At 55.4% G+C, this 20147-nt stretch overlaps 1 protein-coding gene across 1 annotated transcript; it reads left to right on the top strand.

The window, feature by feature from the left end:
• Nucleotides 1-212: 212 nt before the first annotated feature.
• On the top strand, nucleotides 213-17792 carry LOC311513216 (mucosa-associated lymphoid tissue lymphoma translocation protein 1-like; the record flags this gene model as incomplete). The annotated part of the gene is made up of 16 exons (XM_084614897.1): nucleotides 213-457; nucleotides 1349-1515; nucleotides 3272-3402; nucleotides 3822-3972; nucleotides 4837-5015; nucleotides 5315-5411; nucleotides 6376-6423; nucleotides 6769-6807; nucleotides 7602-7805; nucleotides 9307-9484; nucleotides 10758-10832; nucleotides 12150-12277; nucleotides 12406-12555; nucleotides 13141-13298; nucleotides 14294-14428; nucleotides 15411-17792. The coding sequence occupies 16 exons, from the start codon at nucleotides 213-215 to the stop codon at nucleotides 15768-15770; spliced, it is 2445 nt and encodes an 814-aa protein (XP_084471023.1). The 3' UTR covers nucleotides 15771-17792.
• Between the last annotated feature and the right edge of the window lie 2355 nt (nucleotides 17793-20147).

Genomic DNA, 20147 nt, shown 5'->3' with positions numbered 1-20147 from the left:
CGTGGGAGATGCCTAGCTATTTTGCCCCCTGCTCTCAGTTCAAACAGGAGCTATTCAGGAGCCGTTGGCTGTGTTGCCCTCCTCAGAATGATTCTCCGCCAACGCTGGCTGTGTTTTCTGTGCCCAGGTGGATGCTGGTTCGGGATCAGCGGGGAACAGGCCACCTGACACCTCCCAGGGCTTGAGGCAGAAGGAAGGGGCCAGGCGGGTCAATGGCTGACGGGAGTGTGCCCCTCGGCACCCTGGGAGAAGGTGCCTTGGCCAGGCTCTGTGAGCTCCTGGACAACTGCAGCCGGGGCTGGAGGAAACTGGCTGAAATCGCCGGTGCCGAGAAACGCTTCAAATGCAGGTGGAGGAAGCGTGGGGGCACAACAGGCTTCGGGCACCGATCCGGGCAGCGCGTCCGCGGGCGACATGTCAGTGCAGCGGCCTCGCCAGCCTGCCGGTCCCAGTGCATGTGCTTGTGTGCAGCGGGGGCTGGTGTGGGGAGTGCACGTGTGTGTGTGTACGAGCAGACGCGGGGGGGGGGGTGTAGGTGATGCTCCTGGGTATGAGTGGTCACACTCGTGTGTGTGTGTGTGTGTGTGAGAGGGTAGGGGTGTCATCGCAGTGTAGGCTGTGGTATGAAGTGTGTGTGTGTGTATACAGTGCGCGCTGTTCCAGTGAAGGCTGGGGGTGTGTGTGTGTGTGTGTGTGTGTGAGAGAGAGAGAGAGAGAGCTGTCCCAGTGTAGGCCCCATATGTGTGTAGATGTCACAGGGCAGGCTGTGGGGTCTGTGTAGAGTGTTTCCTGTCCCAGTGGAGGGTGTGTGCTGTCCCAGCGCAGGCTGTGGGGGGTGTGGGGGTGGGGTGTCCCCGTTCAGGCTGTGGGGGGTGTGGGGGTGGGGTGTCCCAGCACAGGCTGTGGGGGGGGTGGGGGTGGGGTGTCCCCATTCAGGCTGTGGGGGGTGTAGGGGGTGGGGTGTCCCAGTGCGGGCTGTGGGGGGTGTAGGCGCAGGATCTGATGGTCATGGCTGTGCCAGTGAATGGAAGTCGGGGGTGAAGAGAAAGGGCCCCCAGGTGCTCTAAGGATGGTGGGTGTCTCAGCCTGGATCCCCTACCCGGGAACGTTTCCCCGGCTGTAGCACATCTCCTGCGTAGATCTCCAGGTGGGTTGGGATCATTATCCCTGAGACACAGGCCATCCCGCAGGGCAGAGCCAGGCTGAGCTGAGCACCTGGGTCTCCTGCATCCCCATTCCCCGCCCTCTCCACCAGACCACGCGGCCTCCCACTCAGAAGCTGAGGCCGTCTCCCCAGCCACAGGATTGAAAGGGTTCATGTTGTTTTGTGTTTGCTGTGGGTTCCCAGCGAGGAGGAGCTGGAGATGTGTTCCCTGAAGGTCCTGGAGCCCTGCGGGAGCCCCAGCCAGTGCCTCTTGCAGCTGCTGTCAGAGCGGGACTGCACCCTCAAGTACCTGCTCTGCTGCCTGGATAAGATGGGACACACCGAGGCCTTCCAGTTTCTCTCCAGTGTCGGTACGGGCTGGTGGTTGGAGCAGGGACTGGGGGTCAAGATGCTGGGGTTCTGCTCCCCGCTGTAGGGTGAGAGTGAGGCTTGGTGGCTGGGTCTGGGTGTCAGGGAGCAGGGGTTCTTCTCCTGCTCTAGGGTGGGCGTGAGGTCTGGTGGCTGGGTCTGGGGGTCAGGGTGTGGGGTTCTGCTCCCTGCTCTAGGATGGGAGCGGGGTCTGGTGGCTGGGTCTGGGGGTTCTGCTCCCTGCTCTAGGATGGGAGCGGGGTCTGGTGGCTGGGTCTGGGGGTTCTGCTCCCCGCTCGAGGATGGGAGCGGGGTCTGGTGGCTGGGTCTGGGGGTTCTGCTCCCCGCTCTAGGATGGGAGTGGGGTCTGGTGGCTGGGTCTGGGGGTTCTGCTCCCCGCTCTAGGATGGGAGCGGGGTCTGGTGGCTGGGTCTGGGGGTTCTGTTCCCCGCTCTAGGATGGGAGCGGGGTCTGGTGGCTGGGTCTGGGGGTTCTGCTCCCTGCTCGAGGATGGGAGCGGGGTCTGGTGGCTGGGTCTGGGGGTTCTGCTCCCCGCTCTAGGATGGGAGTGGGGTCTGGTGGCTGGGTCTGGGGGTTCTGTTCCCCGCTCTAGGATGGGAGCGGGGTCTGGTGGCTGGGTCTGGGGGTTCTGCTCCCCGCTCGAGGATGGGAGCGGGGTCTGGTGGCTGGGTCTGGGGGTTCTGCTCCCTGCTCTAGGATGGGAGCGGGGTCTGGTGGCTGGGTCTGGGGGTTCTGCTCCCCGCTCTAGGATGGGAGTGGGGTCTGGTGGCTGGGTCTGGGGGTTCTGCTCCCTGCTCTAGGATGGGAGCGGGGTCTGGTGGCTGGGTCTGGGGGTTCTGCTCCCTGCTCTAGGATGGGAGTGGGGTCTGGTGGCTGGGTCTGGGGGTTCTGCTCCCTGCTCTAGGATGGGAGCGGGGTCTGGTGGCTGGGTCTGGGGGTTCTGCTCCCTGCTCTAGGATGGGAGTGGGGTCTGGTGGCTGGGTCTGGGGGTTCTGCTCCCTGCTCTAGGATGGGAGCGGGGTCTGGTGGCTGGGTCTGGGGGTTCTGCTCCCCGCTCTAGGATGGGAGTGGGGTCTGGTGGCTGGGTCTGGGGGTTCTGCTCCCTGCTCTAGGATGGGAGTGGGGTCCCGTGGCTGGGTCTGGGGGTTCTGCTCCCTACTCTAGGTTGGGAGTGGGGTCTGGTGGCTGTCACTGGCGGTCAGGACTCCTGGGTTCTAAGCCCCACTGTGGGAAGGTGTGGGAGGGCTCTGTTGGAGCAGGGAGCAGCAAGGCAGAATGGCTGGGTTCCAGAGAGTGTGAGCTGATGGCCGGAGCTGGGAGCCAGGACTCCTGATGGTGGTTGGAGTGGGGGCCCCAGGAATTTACAGGTGAAGGGAAATTGTGTGAGGGGAGTGTAATGGAAACTATCTAAAACTACGGCAACTTACACACAAGCCGGATTCTTGCCGGAGGCTACGTCTACACCGGAAACTGCAGTGCTTCAGCAGCAGGGGGTTCTCCCGTGGGGGAGCTAATCCCTCTCCCGCAGGGGCGGAGCTGTGTTGCTGGAAGAATTCTCCCCTTGGCTTAGCGTTAGCTGTGCTGGGCCTTTGGTCGACTTCACTGTGATGCTCAGCGTGTGGATTTTTCACATCCCTGAGCAACGCAACTGGGTTAACGTCTGAGTGTAGACCAGGCCTGTGACATGTTCCTGGGGGGGCCTGATTGCCCAGGGGTTTGTTCTTTCCTCTCTTGCAGTCCAAGAGTCCATCAGGATCGTGGTGCAGCCCGAATCTCAGGTGGTTACAGAAGGGACCACAGCGTATTTCACCTGCTGGGCGACGGGGCCCCCGGGACTCAATTACCAGTGGTTCTGTGGGAAGCAGGAGGTAAGGCTTGGGGAGGGAGGAGGGAAAAGGGAAAATCTCCAGCTTAATAAATTAATCAGTCAATAAATCTGCAGCAGCAGCATGGTCTGGTGGGAGGAAAACAAGTCCCAAGGCCTGGCTGTTCCACTGACACACTGAGTGGCCTTGGGCAAGTCAAATTTGGGGGGGGGCCCAGCTTGAGACACAAAGGGCCAAGCAAAGCATCCCCAGCTCCAGCTGAAGCCAATGGATTCATTGGTGCCTGGACAGTGCAGGCAATGCTCTGTGTCAATGTTAGGTGGTATTATTAGACCATGCAGCCTCCCAGCACAGCCCCCGTGGAGGGTGGGACACTTGGGGATGGATGGAGGGCGCAGTGCCAGGAGGCTGCATGGTTTCTGCTCCCTTCAATCTGGCATGTTTTATTTTGTGCCTGTTAGGTGCCCGGTGCCATCTCCCCTGAGCTGGTGATTGACCCAGCTACTCTGCAGACCCCGGACTGGTACATCTGCCGCGTTAACCACAGGGCCAGCTTCACGTTCTCCAGGTGGGCCCGGCTCCAGGTCAAGCGAAGCAGCAGCCCTGCCTCAGGTAGGAGGGCAAGTCGCAGGGCTGTTTGCAGCAGCGGCAGGGAAAGCAGCTGGCAGGGCCAGCCAGGCAGTTGAGCTGTCTGGGAGCAGCTCCGTCTCCGCACTGTGTTGACTTGCAGATCCTGCCCTCTGGGCCTGGCCGAACCGGGAGGGCCGTGTACCGTCGATGTGGGTTTCATGCTTGTGCCTGGGATGGGCCTGCTGCCCAGTGGTACCAGCTGTGTCCTGTCCTGCAGTCCTTTCGCATGCTGAACTCCCATTGACTTCTGTGGGAGCTGTATATATGATCCCAGCCCTTAAACAGACTGCCTAACAGGCTGGGGTCACCAGGCCTTCCTGCCAGTGTATTACAGCTGGGGAAGGCAGTGTGGTCTAGTGGGTAGTGCACTGGACTGGGACTTAGGAGTCCTGGATGCTATTCCTGGCTCTACCAGTAGCCTGCTGGGTGACTTTGCCTCTGTGCCTCAGTGTCCCCATCTGTAGCCCATTGGGGGGCTCCTGCCCTCAATTCGTAAAGCACCGTGAGTTCTGTAGATATAAAGTGCTAGATAAGGGCTCAGGACTGCTGTTATGATGATTAACTGGAGGGGCCGGACAGTCTGGTCAATGCCCCAACTGGTGCTGTGAGCAGAGGGCGATCTGGGCTCTGGTGTGACGGAGTGCGCCGCTGCTCAGGCTGAGATGGGGCAGTGCCTGTTGGGATATACAGTCTCCACTGGCTGTGTCTCTGTATTGCCCACCTGCTGCAGGACTGCAGCCTTGGCTGCCCCTGCTTGAGCCTGCCCCGGGGCCTGGTCCCACATGAGGACTCCTGTGCCTGAGTTGTCCTGCCCAGGCTAGCGCTCTGTTCTCCACCCCCTTCCAGCGAGCGGCTATTGCCCGACAATGGTGGGACTGCAGATCCTCTGTCAGCCCCAGCCCTGCACCTTGGACGAAGGGGACTCCCTCCAGCTGCGGTGCGTGGCCATCGGGAACCCACCACCCCAGTACCAGTGGTTCCGAAACGGGAGTCCGATTGAGGGGGCGCAGAACTCCCACCTCCAGGTACCCTCCCTTGGGGTCTGGGCAAGGGCTGCAGGCTGGGCAGGAGGCCTGTAATGGGTTGCAGACTCTCGGTAAGGTGCTGTGGGCTCAGCAGCCCAAGGTGCGGGGGATCTGCAGTGCAGGACAGTGAGCGAGGGGTAATCCCCGGTTCAGCTCTCCAGGCCTAGCCCACCCAGGCACCTTCTATTGCATTCAGTGCCCGCAGTCCCCAGCTCACCAAAGGCAGATTCCTGGGAGCTCTAGCCCAGAGTGCAGGGTCCACCAGCTGGAACTTGCCTCTTCCTTTCCCCTCGCTGCAGGTGAAGCTGGTGACAACCGCAGAGAGAGGCCGCTATGCCTGCAAGGTATTTAACCTCTTCCAGGAGCTGTGGAGCCAGGCCACAGAGGTGGAGATTGGTGAGGACTCGTGTCAGGACTCGGGATCTGTAGCCACCCCCACCGCAGGCTATTGGCAGGCTTGGAACGGGGCCTTCAGAACCAAAGCTCAGCCCTCCATTACTCGAGCTAAAGGAGCAACTCTGTGCACGGGTAGCAGTAGTAGGCTGTTACCCTCTGTTGACCAACCGCTAGAGAACAGAAGCAACATTTTGCTCGCATGTTGGACCCTTGGCACACTGAGCCTGCAGGCAGTCCCCACCCCACCACCCTGCCCTTTGCACTCCAGGTTTGTTGCCTGTTTAACAAGTCCTCAGCAATCCCTGCAGGAGAGCTCTGAGGCTGCTGGGCAGGCTGTGAAGTGATGTGGTCAGTCCTATGTGAAAATCAGATAATCATGTGGGTTACATGCTAGTCACATGGCTTGGTGCAGCGGGGGAAGGTGCTTGATATCACAGCGATGGGCCTAGGCTGCCTTTTAAACCCAGGGAGCTCAGCAGGGGTCTCATGAACAGGTACTGGGGGTCACGACCACACTGGCTTGCTCATATTGTTAAATGGATGGGCCCCAGCTGCGTCCTGGCTAGACTGCAAACGGGGGTGGGGGAGGAGTTGGAGACCCTTATTAAAATAATCCTCTGCCATGTTGGCCTGGAGTTCCCACCCCGGCATGGCCAGGGTCAGAGGGCACCACCTGCCCACCCTGAGCATTCCTGCCTCTAATACCTTTCTGGAGGCGTTGTGCGGGGAGCGGTCCCACCAAGCCTCGCCGAGGCCTGGGGTTGGGGGAAGAGACCACAGCGCCTCCTTATGGTGCTTCCTGTGCCTGTCTGCCAGCCCTACAGGGAGGACGGGGTTTGGGGCAAGGACTGTGGCATGAATGATCTCGGGCGTCTGTGGCCCCAATCAGCAGCCGGAGCTGGCGCTCACAGGCAGCCCTGCTCATCTCACCAGCCTCACTGCTTCACCCTTTGTTTTGTTCCAGGCCCACAGCTGTTTGCCTCCGGAGGCTCCTGGCGGGAGGAGGACACAGGTAGGTGAGGCCCACGTGGGTCCCACCCGGACCTAGGAGCTCCTATCTGAACACAGCTCCTCTGGGGCAGGTTAGGCATTGTCATGGCAGGCATGGCTTTTACATGTGCTAGTTAGTGGACTGGACTTCTTCTTTGTCCTCACCCAGCTTAGCTGGCTGCTGGGGGCCGAGTGCCTGCCCTACGGCCCAGGGGAGTGCTGCTCTCAGCATCTCTCCATGGGCAAGGGAGCTCCTGGGACTTGTGTTGTGTTGCTAGGGTTCCCACCCTGCCAAGGGGGCAGGGTCTACCAGCCATGGTGCCTATGTTGCGCTCAGAGAGGTGATCATGTGTCCCATTCTTTCCAGGGAGTGCTCCAGAGCACAGCGGCCCCAGCCAGCTGTACGGTAAGAGGCTGCATCCAAATCCCCAGGCCAGACCTCCGCTTAGAAATGGATCGAGAGATACAGCTCTCGGCCTTCCCCGCTTCATACGTGCATCCTCCTCCCGGGTGCCAATGCAGGGACCCATTCCATGTCTCCCACATGTCTCAGAAACATGTCTCAGAAACATGTCTCAGAAACATGTCACATGTCACAGAAACATGTCTCCCACAACCAGGTCAGCTGAGCCATCCTCACGTGGGCTCCTCCCCAGGGATTGGGCATTGAACCAATGTGGATCCAGCCCTGCCCGTGGACGTGAGAGATGGAGAAGAGCCATCAGACCAGCCCTAGGATTGGCCTGGCAATGCAATCTCCAGGGCTCTGTCCATCTCCCACCTCCTCCACGGCTTTGCAGCATGTCCTACTGCCCCAAAGATGCACCACCCCCGCCGCAGACCTGGCACCCACTGGCAGGCAGCGAGGGCAGCATGCTGGCTATTTTAGGCAAAGCGTGTCCTTCAAGGGAGAGCCAAAGGCTTGTCTGGAGGGATGAGCCAGCTGGAGGGAGGACTCTGCCTTCGTTTGGAGTAGAGGTTTAGGCCCAGGGCTAAAACTTGGGTCCGACTAGTTACATCCCTGCTCTAGAGAGCCCATCCACAGCAGGTGGGGCAAGAAGCTGTCTGGGGTGGTGCTGAGTGTGAAGGGGAGATAGAAGCAGGGAGAGATTGAAGGTTCATCCCAAAGGGGCCAGGAGGGTTCCCCTCGTTCCCTCCCCATGCCCTTCAAGTGTTCCTCTTGTCCTTCTCCTGGGGCAGCCACAGACAAAGTGGCCCTCCTGATGGGCAACATGAACTACCTGCACCACAAGCATCTGAAAGCACCCATGGTGGACGTCCATGAACTGAGCAACCTGCTGCGCCAGCTGGATTTCAAGGTGGTCTCCCTGCTGGACCTGAGCAAGGACGAGATGCAGATGGCCGTCAACGAGTTCCTTCTCCTCTTGGACAAAGGAGTGTACGGTACAGAGGGAGCTCCCTATGTTGCTGGGTAGGGGTAGGAGAACCCCTTCTTTACTGGAGGAGGGGATGTCTGTGTGGTGTACATTGGTCTATGCTGGAATAGGCCATTTCCTTCCAGGGCCCCAGCCCCTCTGGGCAGACTAGTGCAGGCTGGGAAGGGCAGGACTTCTTCACCACTAAATACACAGGAAGGTTTTCATGAACATTTCAAAGTTTTCCCCAATTTTAAACTTAAAAAATGTTACCCCCTCGGTGGAGGCACTCGTTTCCTACCCTTCTTGTGGCTGGGAGGTTGGGCAGCATCTCGGGGGCTCAGGCAATAAAAGCAGAAGGTGATACGGTGTGATAGAGCGGGTGTATTTTAGATAGTTGTATCATTTCTCTTAATCACCCTCATTCACTTGTCCAAGTGCCAGAAGGGAGTTAGCACCGAGTGATTGTCACCAACTTTAGACTGTCTGGGAGGTGTGGGATTGGTAACAGCCCGGTGGTGGTCACAGACTCACCATGGGGTAGCAAGGAGCACTGGTGAATGCCCTTCCTTGCTCTCACTAATGCTCAGCACTAGCCTGGCCCACTGTACCTGTTCAGCATGCCATGCAGCCCAGGGACCAGCGTCACGATAACTCAGCGTTATTATTAAACATGTCAATGGAGGTGGTGCCTGGGCCAGTGCTGGGCGCTGTACAGACATACAGAGGGCGCGGAGCTTACGGTCTGAATGACAGGAAGGTAATGGGGCCATAAGGAGAAGTGAGTGAGCAGGAGGGAGGGATGGGGCGACAGGAAGACAAATGTAACAGGAGCTGGGTATCCCCTAGCTCGACAGGTGCAGTGACCACAGTAGCAACCTAGGAGATGCCCACAGGAAAGTGCCCCAGCAGACACGGGGGCGAGGAGGGACTTGGAGGGACCAAGGGATGGCTGGAGGATTCTGTCTGGGTGCCTCCCCCTCGGGACAGGAGAGAGCACACGGATGCCTGTGGGAGAAGCCAAGCATGGGGCCCTGGAGCCTGGATTGTTAGCAGCTCAGTGGGAGCTGCCCGGAGATCAGGCCCAGCATGCTGGGTGAGGCCGAGCTGTGAAGGCTCTGTCATTAAGGACAGGGTTTGGATTAGCAGGCTTTGGCGGGGTGGCATAGCCAGAACCTGGATCCTGCTGAAGGCCTAAGGCAGGACATTTCTGGGCTTCTCCTCCTACAGTCTGGCCAAGAGAGGATCCCACAGTCCATTGCCGCAAGCAGGAGAGGGAACTCCAGTCAGTATGTCCCCAGGGATGGGCGGGAGGAACATGGCGAGCTGAGGAGGGTTGTGTGTAGATCAGACGGAGAAATGAGTGGGAAGGAGGAGGAGAACCTGAGCCCCCCCGGAATGGACTTTGCAGCCCTGGATGCAGTGGGCTGCAAGGCCAGCATTAGGAGGGTGGCAGAGACGGAGAAGGTGTGAGAGCAGCACAGACCGGTGCAGGTTGATGTGCTCTGCTCCTGCTCTCCCTCCCCCAGGTTTGCTCTACTACGCTGGCCATGGCTACGAGAACTTTGGAAACAGCTTTATGGTTCCTATTGATGCGCCAAGATCCTACACCTCGCAGCACTGCTTGTGCGTGCAGAGTGTGCTGCAAAGCATGCAGCAGCGGCAAACCGGCCTCAACATCTTCCTGCTGGACATGTGCCGCAAGAGGTGAGCACACCAGAGCCAGCCGCCCAGGCGCGGCAGGGCCAGGATGCGGCACTCGGCACAGTGCATACGTTCTCCCCTCCCGCGGACGCAGAGGGGGCACAGTTCTTGGCTGCCTGCTTTGAGGGCCTTGGCTGGAAGGTACTGTGTAAGTGCAAGGGACGTACGCAGCACGGGCGTGTGAAAGCAGTCCCTTGGCTTGCCAAAACACCAACACTCTCACATATACAGACACTGGTGCAAGCACACGTGTGACCGTGCTACCAGGTGTGAAATATAGCCACACACACTGAGGTCATGCACACCATGTGTGTCCATGTGCACACGTAGCTGCCTGCGGGCCTGTGTATACCCAGGGTTCCTACCCAGACGCATGCAAGAACATGCACGCAGAGGCAGCCATCACGCATTCCCACCCACAGGCGCATCGCCCCACTGCCCAGTGAAACCAGCTGTGATTACTCCTGAAAGGGGATGCCGGACAGAGAGAGAGAGAGGTCCCTTGTCAGAACTAACTCCAGTGCTTCCCCGGAGAGCAGCCATCCCCAGGGGAACCCCTGTGGAAAGGAGAACAGCAACAAATCCACAGCCAGGGGGCCAGAGTTCTTCTCCAGATACTCTGTCCTCTAGCCCAGTGTCCCGTTGGCGGCTGCCTGGGCTCCCAGCCCACACAGATGTTCTGCAAGGGCCATGCCAGTCACCTGCTATAGGGCACTGAGCAGCTAAATACTCTTGGCCATTGAACCTGTGCAGCCTGACTGCTGCTAAGCTGGCAAGTGCCATGTTGCCCCATCACTGGCAAATGACACTATTCAACCAAGTAAAGACACTGTAGCCTCCAGGCGCAGACAGATTTAGATCTAGGCGCCCGCTTTTAGTATCCCGCTCGTTGGCCGATCTAACAGGTCTTCCCCAGCTAGGAGTACTGCACTGCTGCCAGTTGGTGTCTCCTTGTGTTGGCACAGTGGCTTCATGCTAACCAATCCATCGGGCTTGCATTGTTTCCAGCCCAGTCCATGTTTGTTCCTTACAGCATGTTTTGCAGGGCTTTGTCCTATCTGGGCCTGGGGGGCCCAAGCAACAGGGCTCCCACCTGAGGGACTAGTCCACTACCTCCCAGAGCTCACTGATAGGCAAGGCTCAGGCTGAATAGCATGAAACTTTCCTCTGCTCTTCTGATCAGAGCCCATTGGCATGGCCCAAGCCCAGAGGTCCAGAGCGACCATGGATTGTGTAGGTTTCATGCCCCTCATGAGGTGCTTCCATTTCTTTCCAGGAACCTGAACGATGACATCATCCCACAGGTGGGGGCGCTGCAGGTCACGGCCAACATCGTCTTCGGCTACGCCACGTAGGTGCTCCCTGTCACCTCCTGCTGGCCACAGTCACTCCTCATCTGTGTCCTCCTGGGGCTTGAGTGGGGGAACGGGCGCAGGGTCCATTACAGGGAACTGAACCCACCAGTCACTCTGCTTTTGGAGAGCTGCTAGCAGGGATGTGTCCTGCATGGGCCTCCTGGGAGAAAGGGCAATAATGCAGCATACCTCCATATTGCCTCTCACCCCAAGCTCTCCAAGAGGCAGCCTGGTCTAGAGGTTAGAGCACAGGGAGTCAGTGTCAAAAGAGCTGGGTTCGGTACCCCATTCTGCAGCAGCTTGGGCATGTCAGGTCCCTGCTCTGTGCCTCAGGCTCCTTCCCCCATCTATAATGTGGCCGTAACAATTCTTGGCCACCTGCTTTGAGCTCCTTGGCTGGAAGGTGCTAAGGGACTGTGGCAGAGCACTTTTAATTCATTACGCATCACAGTCCTCTTTGAAGAAGGTAGAGTTATCATCCCCCATTTAGAGATGTGGAAACTGAGGCACAGCAAGCCAAGCTGGCATTCCACCGCCCACATGGCTAATCCATGCCAAGCTGGACAGAGAACCCAAGTGTCCTGCCTCCGAGTCCTGGGCTTCGTTCTCCAAACAGCACTTCCCCCCAGCTGCATGTGCTGTGTATTTTGTTCAGCTCCACGTCTCTGTCCCAAGCCAGAACTTCTCCCCTCTGTAACTTGAGGGGAGGGGGCAACTTTCTGGGGCTGCTGCTGCTTTGGTGGGGTAGGTACGTCTGTCTCTCAGGCCTGCTGAGCTCTCGTGGTGGGGAGCTGTGTCATGAGCAGGCTCTGCAGGAGTGGAGAGCAGGGGGAATCCCCCCTCAGACTGGCCTTGGAGAGCAAAGCAAGGGGCCGGCTCCGGGGCCGGGGGCTCCACGAGAAGCAAGGCTCCGGTTCCCATTGAACCACAAGGGCAGCAAAGTCCCTGCAGCCCTGTGAAAAACCCATCTTTAGAACACAAGAGGATCCAAACTCTCTTCCCCCCTCATCTTAGCTATTGGGCTGCCTTGATAGGCCCTAGGCCCAGACCCAAACCTGAACTTCCCCAGGTTGTAAGGGTGTCTGGAGCCAGGGTCTTGGTTCCGGCCCATCTCTGGTGAGCCATCCTGCCTGAACCCGAAGCTTCCTCAGGAGTCTGAATCAAGCCAGCTGCTGTTGAGGCCAGGTTCCCAGGAGCAAAGTCTCAGTACATTCTGTGCTGAGCAGGAGAAAGGGAGCAGTTGGGTGTAGAAGAGTCTTCACCCCTCCTATGAAGGAGCTCCAGGCCTTAGCTCTCTTCCGTGCCCCTCTCAGATGTGTGGACGCAGAGGCCTATGAGCTGAGCCAAGGGGAGCTGTTCAATGGCATCTTCGTCAGCTTCCTGAAGCGATGGCTGCTGGAGGAGGAGAAGATCACGGTGCTGCTGGACAAGGTGGCGGAAGGTGGGTTATCCAGGGGCGAGGGTAGAATGGCTCTTCCAGGCCAGCCCATCACACCTCAGGACTGTCTGCGAGCAGCGGACTCAGCACTGTGCTGAAGTCGTTTGCCTGGCCCTGGTTGTGCCTTCCAGACATGGGAACCCTGGAGATCACGAAGGGCAGGCAAGCGCTGGAGCTGCGGAGTAACCTGTCCGAGCGACGAGCCCTCACCGACCCAATTAACCCATCTGAGGGCCCAGAGGAGATCTCTGTCAGGAACCTGCAATGGGCCAAGGCCCATGGTGAGCATCATGGCCCCGTCATCCCTGCTGACAGAGCAGTGGCGAGAGGCAGACAGTGAGAGAGGCCCGGTCCTGGAGTTGGGGGGGAAGGGGGTTACTCAGGGAGCCCCCAGGGGTTGCAGTGACTCGGGGAGGTCTCAGCCTATGGAGCAGGCATTGCAATGCAGTTACCCAGAAAGCACAGGAGTGGGCAGAGTGCCGTCAGTGCAGCCAACCATGGAGAGCCAGAGCACGGGGGAGGGGGGGGGGCGCAGCTGGGCCCAGCAGGAAGCCTAGATCTCGTCAAACTTCTGCAAATGGCTTTGCTGCTATTGGCCCAGCTCTGATCAGGACAAGCACTGCTGGGATGGTCTTAGTGTCACAAAGCAGCTGCCATCAGGGAGCTCCACACTGACCCTGGGGACAGGACCCAGAGCCTCCTCCGCTCCCAAAGCGCAGGCCCCTGCCATGTGAGCTGAAGGAGAATCTCCATTAATAGTGTTAGTAGAAGAGGGCCCAGGACACACGGCTGAGCGGTTCTCATTCTGACCAGTGGGTGGCAGTGACACACACACGCGTATCACGGCCCCATTTCTTTGTTTGCAGTGCTTCCCAAAAGCCGATACCTCCAGTTCGACTGCGGGGCTCGGGTACAGCTGGGTTTCGCAGCTGAGTTCTCCAACATCTTGATCATTTACACCCGCATCGTCGAGATGCCACAGGAGATCACACGATGTGAAGCAAAACTCACAGATGTCCCGGAGGTGAGAGGCCCAGTGCCAGAGCCTGCCTGGCTCAGAGACCTGGCTCGGGATAACCGCGGGGTTGGGGGTTCAGCGCTGTGAACAACGGGGATGTGAGAGCAAGCGCTCGGCTAGGCCCATTCCCACGGGGGCGTTTCCCCTTCGCTCCAGAGAGTGGCTCAAGCAGCAAAGTCCCAGCTGCAGGGCAGCCCAGTTGGAGAGGTACTGCCTGACCAAGTGTCCCGGCTCCTACTCCTGCTCTACAGGACACCGGGGAGACCCCAGAAGGTCATGCAGGGATGTCAAACAAGGGGACGGTACAAAGAAACTGCCCCTGTGGCAGGAGCCAGCCACAGTTTGCAGTCCCTGACACGGCTCCCACTTAGCGCCTAACTGGCCTTTGGAATTCTGCCTTCACGCCTGACACCGTACGAGGAGAGAGGGCAGAGGAAGGCGCACCACAGAGGAAGGGGGGTCAGGCTGACAGGCAGGGCCCTACCGCTCAGCTCATCACCCCCTTCCTGGTCTCCCCAGAGGGAACAAGAAGCTTGCCTTATATAGTCCCACCTTTCCCAGCATTCCTTGCTGACCCCCCCTTCTGGACTGAACACAGAAAGAGGCTGTGCTGTGCTCGCAGCCTCCCTTCAAGGCAGCTGCCTCTTACAGGCACGACATCAGTGCCAGTGTTGCCAACTCTCACGATTTCATTGCGAGGCACTGGCATTGGGTGTGTTCCTTGAGCCCCAGCTCCTGGAGTCATGTGAAGATGCAGGAAGCTCACTCTTCATTTGGCAAGCGAGGACATGTCTATCCCTCCTGGCCGCAGTGAAAACGTGACCCTTAAAGGCTCTGAGCATGGAAAGCAATGAACCAGACCCCCCCCCATTATTATTTTAAAAATCTCATGATTTCGGGGGCGCTGACTCATGATTTCGGACCACATGAGGTGGGCGGTTCCACAGCCTGATGCCCTCTTGTGCCTTGGCTGCCTTTGATGACAGTGTTGTCTCTGGCAGGAGCTGGACGTGGATTTGAAATTCACCAACAAGGAGAGCCCAGAGGAAATGGGGAGCAGCCTCGCCCTGGCCTGGAGCCTTAGTTTCCCCGATAGCTGCCTCTACAGCCGCCTCTGCAGCCTGCAGAAACTGAGGGTAAGTGCTGCCCCGCCCTGTCGGTGCTGGTCCTGGTGAGACCGCTGGCTGTGTAACCACACCCAAGGTGGAATGGACTCCGGCTCCCTCTCCTTTGGCTGCACAGCTTCCGCAGGGCCAACAGGGGCTAAAGGCGGGGAAAAAATAATGACCCTGAACGTGCAGAAGGAGGCCAAATGAAGCCCTAGTGTACATGGGCTGGCTCACTCCACTGCCTTCGGGGGACTCCTGCGCCCTGACACTGGGGTTCGGATCCTTCTCAACAGGGCACTCCAGTGCTGGACCCCCTGGGGAAGGATTGCTGGGCTTTGCTGGAGTGAGTGACTGTTACCTTTGGGGCAGGGACTGTTTGTTCTGTGTTTGTACAGCGCCTAGTGCAGCGGGGTCCTGGTCTGGGACTGGGGCTCCTAGGCGCCCTGGCAATGCACATAATGAATAGCAGCCTCAGTGGGCAGCTCCCCATGCTACTACTGAATGTTATAGTGAATGGATCCAATGCATCCCTCAAGTAACGCCCAAGTTATTATCTAGTGGCACCTAGAGTCGCCAGCTGACAGAGGGCCCCATTTCCTGGGCAATGCACAGACAGTCCCTGCTCACAGACACACGCTAACAGGAGCCAGACAAAGGCAGTAGCATCCCCATTGTATAGCTGGAGAACCAAGGGGGAGAGAGGTGAAGTGATTTGCCAAGGGTCTGTGGCAGAGCTAATCTGACCCAGGTCTCTGGGTTCCCAGGCCAGTGCCTTCCCCACAAGTCCATCCTGAATGGTGCTGAGCCCCCGGAACAGAGTCCCAGCAGGATGGAGTTGGCACCATCAGGAGTCCACGGACCAGCATGGACCTTGTGGCTGGTGGTTAAGGAAAGGGCAGTGGGGAGTGATGTAGATGTCTTAAGGTGATAACAGTGTCACAGATGTAGATGTCTTAAGGTCCAGTCACATGCCCACCTGTGGTAACCGCGGTTCGTGGTGTCATTGCAGAAGGAACTGGTCTTCACCGTCTGCCTGCAGTACCAATACCAAGGACTCGATGACTTCATTGAGGAGAGCCAGTCAGTAAATATTGGGAAGCCACTGATTGCAAAGCTCAATCTGTGTGTCAGCGACGGGCCAGGGACAAACACCCCACTGGCCCATGCAGACTTGTGTGCAGATGCCTTGTCCGGCTCATTCCAAAGCATCAGGAGCATGGAGACCCCCGAGTCACCAGCTGCGTCAGAGGCCTACCAGAGTCTGCCTTGTGACTCGCACCTTGGCAACTGGTGTTCTGAGGATGGCCAGTGGGTAAACACCCCAGAGGAGAACCTGAGCCCTGAGATCCCAGGCTCTCACTCCATGTAGCGCTCGGGGTCTGGCATAAACGTCACCGTCCACTTCTTTTCCCAGTGTGGACCGAGGGAAACTGCTAGGGTCAGCTTCTGCCTTGGCCTCCACCCCATGCACAGTTGGGGGGGGGGGATAGCTCAGTGGTTTGAGCATTAGCCTGCTAAACTCAGGGTTATGAGTTCAATCCTTGAGGGGGCCATTTAGGGATCTGGGGTAAAAATTTGGAATTGATCCTGCTTTGAGCAGGAGATTGGACTAAATGACCTCCTGAGGTCTCTTCCAACCCTGATATTCTATGATTCTCTGATCTGGGCCTGAGGACCTTTGGTGGGACCCCAGTGCAATGAACTGTAATCTGTGGGGGTTCTTGGGGCAGTTGGCCTTTACATGCCTCAGCTCATTACATTTAAAACATCGCCCAGCTGACTGGTCACTGGGGTGAGGTGGGTTGCTGGAGGACAGTGTGGTGGGACAATAAGGTGTCTGGAGTGTTCCTTGGGGTCTAGTTGAGGCCTTGGGCTGCCCCCAGTGGTAGGGTGTGGTCTGAAGGTGTCCCTTCTGGTATCCGCTCCAACTGCGACCAGGGTTGTTCCTCTCTCCTCCCTCCACCTGTTTTGCTCCGGTTTGCCCTGCCTATCTGGTGGTTTGGGACTGCTCATATTGATCAGCATAAGAAGCAAGACTTCCTGCTGAGTCCATTTTCTTATCCCATAAACACTGTTTTATTTCCTCCTTGGACATATTCAGGAATTGCTCCTGTATCATCAAATCCTGCATTCCTCCAAAGCTAGTTACATCCCGTCCTTTGAGCCATTTATCAAACAGATCTGTCATCCAGTTTACATAAGCCACATTGAAAGTATCTTGTCTCCTCATTGGTCATTTTGGGTCAGGTGCCAGCGAGGTTACCTTAGCTTCTTAACGCTTTACAGGTGAAAGGATTTTTCCTCTGGCCAGGAGGGATTTTATAGCACTGTATACAGAAAGGCGGTTACCCTTCCCTTTATATTTATGACAGGAGTGCAGCAACTACACCAAAGAACAATGCAAATTGCCATGTTTGGTGCTCATTGGTGCCAGGTGCTGTTCAGCAGCTCCTAACAGGCCTGACAAACTCACTAAACCTAGTGCACTGTTTTCATGGCATTTATCCAAAACTGATATCATGGGAGGTCTCTAATGAAAGCTTATGACATACTGAGCCTCATAATCAGTGAGATGTATATATGGTTGATATTTAAGGAATTGTGTATTTGTATTAATTTTAAAGTCTGTGTCTAAGGCAGGGTCGACAAGCAGGTTTTTGCCAGCCAGAGGATGTATGGTCACCTGCCTGCCTCAGTTCACATGTCAATTAAGCATTGTAGCCCAGCACAACGGAAGCCCTTTTGCATAAGAAGTCAACATGAGGATGTGAAGTCAAAATAAAATCAGCACACCAGAGAATAAACCCTGGGGCAGGGCATCATTCTGCCTTTGGGGGCCAACAATGAACTTGGGGGATAGAAGGAGAAGTCAAAAGGACACCTCTTTTTTATCCTGTGCCTGAGGAAGTAATCAAGCAGCCAGGGTTGGAATCGCTGCAAGCAGGCTTTGGGTGAGAATTGTCAGCTGACAGGTGGTTAGCCTGGTAAAGTTAAGTTTAGTCTCTAGAAGGTGACTATTGATGTTGTATATGTAACTTTTCTGTTTCCATTATCCTTATTCACTATCTCAGTAATCTTTTATAATAGACTTATGGTTGTTTTCACTATTAATATATCTCAGTGCTGTGGTGTTATACAGGAGCTGATCCTGAGTTGATTCAAACAAGCTTGTGTGTGCATTGTCCTGTTAGGGATAGCAAACCTGGTATTTCTGTGAGTAGCCAGTTACAGGGACTGGATATCACAGGAGAATGTGTCAAGGGGGCTCAGGGACTGGGGTACATCTATAGTTAACCTGCAAGGCGAAGACAGGGCTGTCATAGCCCAGAGAAGAATGTTTGAGTGGCTGAAAGGCAGGTGTTGTTAGAGAGCTGACACTCAGCCAGGCACAGGCAGGACTTCTTCACAGTGGAAGCAGGGGCTAACAAGGTGACTCACTGTCCTGGGTACCCTGAGAATCATCACAGGATCATGCCTTGATCACATTTATAGTATGCAAATAAAGTCCAGACCAGTGATATACGTATGTGATGCTTTAAAAGGGCCAGTTTCTCAAAGCTGAAAACAATGAGCCAAATCAGTTGGGAGGAAGAATTTAATCAGAAAAATGTGAATGATAATTGGGAATTGTTTAAGAACATTTTATTACATGCAGTAAAGTCACAATCCCACAACTGATAAAGACGGCCATATTGGTTAAAAAACTGAGCTGGTTTAGAGGGGAAGTGAAGACAGTTATTAAAAAAATAAATAAATAGTATATAACAAATGGAAGAAAGGGAAAGTTGATAATAATGAATATAAATCAGAAGGTAGGAACTGTAGAAATTGACAAGGGAAGCCACGGGACACAAGGCAAAATCTACATCCAGAAAGTTAAGTTTAATAAGGAGTTTTTAATGCACATTAGGAACAAAAAGGATCCTGACAATAGCTTGGTCGATTAGGAGATGAAATTTGTAGAATTATCAATAATAACAAAGAAAAGGCCAGTCAGCCCGACTTCAATGCCTGGGAAGCTACTAGAGCAATATATAAAACATTCCATTTGTGAATACTTGGACGATGAAGGGGTAATTACTAGCAGCTAGCATGAATTTATTAAGAACAAATAATGCCAAACTAGCTTGATTTTCCTTCTTTGAGAGGGTAAGTGATTTGGTGGATAGGGGCAATGCATTGTACCTGGATTTCAACAAGGCTTTTGACAGTCATGGAACATCAGGGTTGGAAGGGACCTCAGGAGATCATCTAGTCTAACCCCCTGCTCAAAGCAGGACCAATTCCAAATTTTCACCCCAGATCCCTAAATGGCCCCCTCAAGGATTGAGCTCACAACCCTGGGTTTAGCAGGCCAATGCTCAAACCACTGAGCTATCCCTCCCCTGCAGTCCCGCATGGCAATCTGATAGCTAAGCTGGAGAAATGTGGGCTGAGCAGACCTACCATTAGGTGGATGCATAATTGGTTAAACAACTGCAAACAAAGAGTAACTATTAATGGAATGATGTCAGATTGGAAGGAGGTCTCAAGTGGGGTTCCGTAGGGATCTGTTGTTGGTCTGGTGGTGTTTAAGATCTTTTTTAGTGACCTGGATGTAGGAACAGAGAGCATACTGACCAAATTTGCAGATGACACACCGCCGGGGGGAGGGGGAGTTTGCCAATGCTTTGCAAGATAGAGCTAAAATTCAGAGAGATCTTGATAGATTGGAGAACTGGGCTACAGGCAACAAAATGAAATTCAACAAAGACAAATGTAAGGAGCTACACTTAGGGAAGAAAAACCAAATGCACAAATACTGAATGGGGGATAAATGGCTTGGCAGCAGCACTGCTAGGAAGGATCTGTGAATTGTGGTGGATCACAACCTCAACATTTGAGTCAACAATGTGATGCTGTTGCAAAAAAAGCAAATGCAGTTTTAGGTTACATTATCAGAGGAATAGCATGCAAGTCACAGGAGGTGATAGTACTGTTCTATTTGCTGCTGGTTAGCCCTCAACTAAAGTACTGTGTCCTTTTTTGGTCACCAACATATAGCGAGGAGGTAGAGAAACTGGAAAGGATCAAGAGGTGAGTGACAAAGATCAAAGGGATGGAATGCGAGCCCTATGAGCACAGGCGGAAGGAACTGTGTTTGTTTAGTTTGGAAAAGAGGAGATTAAGAGGAGATATGATCGTGGTTTTCAAATACTTAAAAATACATTAAAAAGGTGGAGAAAAGTTGTTCTTTCTTGCCACAGAGGGCAGGACATGAGGCTACAGCAAAGCAGATTTAGATTAAATCTCAGGAAAAAATTCCTAACTGTAAGAAGAGCAGGACAATGGAACAGACTGCCCAGGGATGGTGTGGAAGCTTTCAAAAGGAGGCTGGAGCCATCTGTCTGGGATGGTTTAGACACAACAAATCCTGTGTCTTGGCAGGGGGTAGACTAGATTACCCTTGCAGTCCCTTCTAATCCTATGATTCTAAGACAAAAGTGTTCAATAAATATATGTGTTCGGTATGTGGGGGAAAACATGATGTAGTCATTTCATATGATGAAAAGGAGCATAAGCTTTCATGAGCTACAGCTCACTTCATCGGAGGCTGTAGCTCATGAAAGCTTATGCGCAAATAAATTTGTTAGTCTCTAAGGTGCCACTATTACTCCTTTTCTTTTCGCGAATACAGACTAACATGGCTGCTACTCTGAAACCTGTCATTATGCAAGGCACTCATTTCATATGATAACACTCTTTC

The sequence above is a fragment of the Lepidochelys olivacea genome, assembly GCF_965140295.1.
Source record: "Lepidochelys olivacea isolate rLepOli2 genome assembly, chromosome: 25".
In the NCBI taxonomy this organism is placed as follows: Eukaryota; Metazoa; Chordata; order Testudines; family Cheloniidae; genus Lepidochelys; species Lepidochelys olivacea.
Note: the sequence above shows the minus strand (reverse complement) of the source record. Positions and strands in the feature narration are given on the sequence as shown.